General features: G+C 45.5%; 1 protein-coding gene across 2 annotated transcripts in view; it reads left to right on the forward strand.

Moving 5' to 3' along the window:
- Positions 1-4,696, forward strand: part of Grin2a (glutamate ionotropic receptor NMDA type subunit 2A) — a 422,636-nt gene extending 417,940 nt beyond the window's left edge. Inside the window, exons 12-13 of one of the 2 annotated variants that reach the window (XM_059270020.1) lie at positions 2,171-3,345; positions 3,689-3,896. In XM_059270020.1, the coding sequence (XP_059126003.1) occupies positions 2,171-3,345; positions 3,689-3,707 (1,194 nt within the window). In that variant the 3' untranslated portion in view covers positions 3,708-3,896. Of the gene's footprint in view, positions 1-2,170 lie in introns of both variants that reach the window. The other variant, XM_059270019.1, reaches the window with a different exon arrangement.
- Positions 4,697-6,000: the final 1,304 nt, after the last annotated feature.

Genomic DNA, 6,000 nt, shown 5'->3' on the forward strand with positions numbered 1-6,000 from the left:
TGTGCCCACCAGAGGAGGATATGATTCCCACTTCTCAACTGGGAAAGCTGAGGTTCACTCAAGGACAACAGCTTATTTGAGGCCACATCTAGCGGTCTCCGACTCATCCTGTTATACTGGAATATGTATCCCCTCTCCTGAACAGCCTATCGGGAAAATGGATTGACCCAGATAGAGGAAGCTGTTGTGGAAACAGCTTCGGCCTATGACATCTCTTCCCTTCCTTGGCCCCACTAGGAAGATCAATTGCTTTAGCTGTGTTTTACCAGTCCCAGGGGAACCAGGAAGGAGAAGCTATAGCCCAACCATCTCCTGTAGCACAGTCCAGCTCTGGCCATGCTGTGAGCCTCCTCCAAACACAGCCTGCATTTCAAGGAGGCAGGAAGCATGGCAGGGGAGCACAGTAGAGGAGCACGACCAGCAGTTCAAGATGGCAGGGGAGCACAGCCAGCAGTTTAGGGGAGCACATCCAGCAGTTTAGGGGAGCACAGCCAGCAGTTCAAGGCAGCAGGGGAGCTCATTGTACAGTGGTAACAGGTGCAGAGAAGTCTATAGGTTCTCCTGAGGGAGGGCAGGAGCTTGTTAGAATAAAGTTGCAGATTTAGAAAAAAAATAAGACTATATATTTCATAATACAACAAGGAGAGGAGACAAAGACCCCATCTGACTCTGACATAGAGGAAACATCAGTTTTTCGCCCATCAGTGCAGAGGCCCTCTAGATTACATGTAAGATTATATTGTATGACTGATTAAGGGTTGACTAATGTGCCAGATTCTATGAAACACATGACATAATTGTATGATTCTTATGCCCACAGTCTGAGTGTTCTAGCATTGTTAGTGCAAGGGGAGAAGTGTGGTTTGGGGCAGGATCAATAGCCAACTAACTGCTCGTGACAGAGGAGACTAAAGATAATGTGGAAGGAAGGAGGAGAGGGAGGGAGGGAGGAGAGAGAGGCAAAGAGGGAAGGAAGAGAAGAAAGGAAGGGAGGGAAGGAAAGGTTGGAGGGAGGGAAAGAGAGGCCAAGAATGGAAGAAAGGGGGACAGAAGGGAAGGAAGGTAGGGAAGGACTCTGGGGGAGAGGGAAGAACAGAAGGAGGGAAAGGGAAAGAAAGGATGAGAAGATGAAGGGGTAGAAAGGGAAAGATGACAGGAAGGGGAGACCAAGAATGAGCGGGAAAAGAGGGATGGAATGAGGGAGGGAATGGAAGAAAGGAGAAAGGGGAAGAAGGGAGAGGAAGGGAGAGAGGGAGGAAAAGGGAGGAGAGAAAAGAAAAGAAGGAAGAAGGAAGTTGGTGCAGTGTTAGCCCCTGGGCTCTGGATCTTAACCACAAAGCTTAGGTTGACACAATCTCGGCAAAGGCTGCTTGAACATGAGACGGTCATGTGTTGTGTGCAGCGTTTTTGTGAGGCTGGAGACTGTCTTCGGACAGTAAGTGCAGCTGTCCAGATGAATTAAGACTTCATAGTTCTGAGAGCATCCCTCTTGGGTTATGTTTGATGCAGCCATGGGGGTCGATAAAGCCATGTTCAGAGGTACATGACACAAACTTCTTGCTACTTTATGCCAAAGTCAACAACAGATCTGCCTCATGAGTCAGTCCATTTCCTGGGAAGGTTTCCTGGCAATCTTAAGAGGAGGCAGATCAAATTCTACAAATTTGATCCAATTGCTTGCATTAGGTATGGTGGCCAAAATCTGGATATGGGGAGAAGAAAGCAAGATGGTTACAAATCCAAAGATTATTGGTGTTCTAGCTACTACAGCAGCATGAGAAAAGAGCCCTTCTCCTGCCAAGAGTCTCTCAGCTCTAATGGTTATGGAGTCTTCTCTCTCTGCCAATGTTACTGCTTATATTATCTGGGTGAAGTCTTGTGAATCACGAAAGTTTCAGGAGCTTTCTGAAACTTATGAGTTGTGTTTACTACCTGAGTCTTCATAGAATGTTTCAATGCTGAATAAATAGTTACACAGCACTGGTACAATACAACTTGTCTTACCTATTGAAGTAAGATAATCAGGATAATCAGGATTCAGAATGAATTTCAATCTCTCCATGACTCCCACAAGAAATCTGTAATTCACCTTTGCAGGTAAAGCTCTGATGGGCAAGTGGTTTCATACTAGGTCTTCTGTTGATGTGTGTTTTGTGTTCCTTACTCACAGGGCATCTACAGTTGCATCCATGGTGTGCACATTGAAGAAAAGAAGAAGTCTCCAGATTTCAATCTGACTGGGTCACAGAGCAACATGCTAAAGCTTCTTCGGTCAGCCAAGAACATCTCCAACATGTCCAACATGAACTCCTCAAGAATGGACTCACCCAAAAGAGCTACTGACTTCATCCAAAGAGGGTCACTTATTGTGGACATGGTTTCAGACAAGGGGAATTTAATATATTCAGACAACAGGTCCTTTCAGGGTAAGGACAGCATATTTGGGGACAACATGAATGAACTCCAAACATTTGTGGCCAATAGGCACAAAGATAACCTCAGTAACTATGTGTTCCAAGGACAGCATCCTCTCACTCTCAATGAGTCCAACCCTAACACAGTGGAGGTGGCTGTCAGCACTGAATCCAAAGGGAACTCCCGACCACGGCAGCTTTGGAAGAAATCCATGGAGTCTCTACGCCAGGATTCTTTGAACCAGAACCCAGTCTCGCAGAGGGATGAAAAGACTGTAGAGAATAGGACCCACTCCCTAAAGAGTCCTAGGTATCTTCCAGAAGAGGTAGCCCACTCTGACATTTCAGAAACTTCAAGCCGGGCCACATGCCACAGGGAGACAGATAACAATAAGAACCACAAGACCAAGGATAACTTCAAAAGGTCAATGGCCTCCAAATACCCCAAGGATTGTAGTGAGGTTGAACGTACCTATATGAAAACCAAAGCAAGCTCTCCCAGGGATAAGATCTACACCATTGATGGTGAGAAAGAGCCCAGTTTCCACTTGGATCCTCCACAGTTTGTTGAGAACATAGCCCTCCCTGAGAATGTGAGCTTCCCAGATCCCTACCAAGACCACAATGAGAACTTCCGTAAGGGAGATTCCACGCTGCCCATGAACAGGAACCCGTTACACAATGAAGATGGACTTCCCAACAATGACCAATATAAACTCTATGCCAAGCACTTTACCTTAAAAGACAAGGGTTCCCCACACAGTGAGGGCAGTGATCGATACCGGCAGAACTCCACACACTGCAGAAGCTGCCTTTCCAACCTGCCCACCTACTCAGGCCACTTTACCATGAGGTCTCCTTTCAAGTGTGATGCCTGTCTGCGGATGGGGAACCTCTATGACATTGATGAAGACCAGATGCTTCAGGAGACAGGTAACCCAGCTACTCAGGAGGAGGTCTACCAGCAGGACTGGTCCCAGAACAATGCCCTCCAGTTCCAGAAGAACAAGCTAAGGATTAACCGACAGCACTCCTATGATAACATTCTGGACAAACCCAGGGAGCTAGACCTCAGCAGGCCCTCCCGGAGCATAAGCCTCAAGGACAGAGAACGGCTACTGGAGGGCAACTTATATGGGAGCCTGTTCAGTGTTCCCTCAAGCAAACTCTCGGGGAACAAAAGCTCCCTCTTCCCCCAAGGTCTGGAGGACAGCAAGAGAAGCAAGTCTCTCTTGCCAGACCACACTTCTGATAATCCTTTCCTCCACACGTATGGGGATGACCAACGCTTAGTTATTGGGAGATGTCCCTCGGACCCTTACAAACACTCATTGCCATCACAGGCAGTAAATGACAGCTATCTTCGGTCGTCCTTGAGGTCAACAGCATCATATTGCTCCAGGGACAGTCGGGGCCACAGTGATGTGTACATTTCAGAGCATGTTATGCCTTATGCTGCAAATAAGAATAACATGTACTCTACCCCCAGGGTTTTAAATTCCTGCAGCAATAGACGCGTGTATAAGAAAATGCCTAGTATCGAATCCGATGTCTAAAATCTTCCACCAGTGTTTATCTATAAGGAAACATGGAATGGCCAACGTTCTGGAGGGTAAATGTTGGATGTCCCATAGCACCCTACTAGGAGGAAGAGGATTTAGGGAGGTACTCTTTTGTTGGCTCTTTTGCACATGGCTCCATGCCATAATCTTTCACTCAAGGAATCTTGTGAGGTATGTGCTGTACTCAGCACATACCAGATAGGTGAATCCTTAACCAAAAACACATAAATGAATATGGGCAAGTCTCCCAGACATGCCGACTGGGTATGGTGGCAATAATGGTACATCGGATGGTGACAGTGATATTGTGATTGCCTATATTCCAAATTCCATGAAGATCAGTCCACCATGTAACTTCCCCATCAGAAATGCCTCATCATTTCTCTAATACAGAATAAGCAATATGGTATGCATGTAAGTCTGACACAGACAATAAGACAGTTAAGAATGCATTCGCACTGTAGTAAGATTGACATGTGCAAGGATTAAGAAGTTTGGCTTGTAACAGTTCTCAGCTTTCTTGTTATGCCTTCCATTACAACCCTGGCTCAGCCCCCAAGAACTCCAGGTTCCCCCCAAAGAATAGCAAATCCGTGTGTTCATTGTATGTATGCTACTTTCACTGTAGTCTGTCCCTAAGACACATCTGGAAAAAATAGCCACAGGGACTCTCAGGTGGAGAGCTGTAAGAATCTCTTTGGATGTTAATGTTCGTGTATCTCTCACCCTCAGCTTCAATGGTCTTGTTCGGAGCTGCATAAACACATTTATGTCTTCGATATCTAGGTGTGGATCCTCTGTCTATGACATAGTGGCCGTTGTAGTTTATCTTGAAGACTCTTATGTAAGTAAGTTTGCATTTCCTCCCTTCTGGTGATGACTCAGGGTTGTATAGTATCTCTTACCCGATCCCTCCCAGAGTAACTGTAACTGTTCTGTCCCCCAACAGCCATGATGGTGTCTAATTAGCTGTGTGTTGTGTTCCTAGAGTTGTTAATGTGGTGACATGTGCCAGCAGCCATGTGTAATCTGTAAGAAGTACCATGCCATCTGTGTGCCCAAGGCTAGCATGGTTTTACATTTATCTTCCTTAATGTCAGGAAACTCTATTAGACACTTATTTCTATACAAACCTCCTCAAATCAAAAGCCTTCAGACATTAAAGCCACTTGTGCGTATACCCTGAGCACCCTCCCAGCTATGGATAAACTCAGTAAGACGAGGGATTTCTCTCCTCTGAAAGATGCACCTTCTCGGAGGTGGACCATTTCCCCAGCACCAACAGAGACAGATGAGAAGTCTTCAATGCATTTGTCTTTCCTGAGTCACCTGCGTTGTCCTAGTCCTGGCCCACTCAAGCCTGTGCATATATGATAGAACAGATACTCATTATTTTAAAAAAAATTGGACACAGTGAAGGGAATATTCATGCATGGAAAATTTCTTAGCACATAAATTTCTGCCACATTTTTTATAAAGATCCAAAAGGTAGTTATGATATTTATTAGACAAGAATATATCACAAAACAGCAAATAATATGAATTAAATATTTTATATGGTTCCTTTCTATCAATTATTATATTTTCAATGCATTATCGTCTTGGAAATAGCTGGGCTAGCCAGCGATGGTATTTTGCACGAGATTCAGCCAGTTTGGTGTCTTGCTGCTATGAAAGAGACTCACCATTTCCTGTTTTTCTTTTTACCAAATTTTGATTTGGGTTCTTGGAGAAAAGGGCAGCACCACGGGTTGAAGCTTCATCCTGTTTCTTTTCCTCATGGGGTGTTCTGTTTTGTAGCTGGTGTTGTCCTGTAGTTGAGCGGAGAGGGGAAGGTGGTCACAGAGCTTGAAGATGCTTCAAATGGAGCCGGCAGTGGAAAAGGCCACTCGATCTGCAGTAATGACAAAAAGTGATGCCGTAAGCCAGAGTGCCGGTGATGCGCTGGCAGAGGGGAGTGGGCAAGAGCATGTCTCCTCTTGTCGTCTGTGGGACACAGAAAGCGTTGAGGCAGTGCTAGAAGT

Source organism: Peromyscus eremicus, chromosome 8a (assembly GCF_949786415.1).
Source record: "Peromyscus eremicus chromosome 8a, PerEre_H2_v1, whole genome shotgun sequence".
Taxonomy (NCBI): Eukaryota; Metazoa; Chordata; class Mammalia; order Rodentia; family Cricetidae; genus Peromyscus; species Peromyscus eremicus.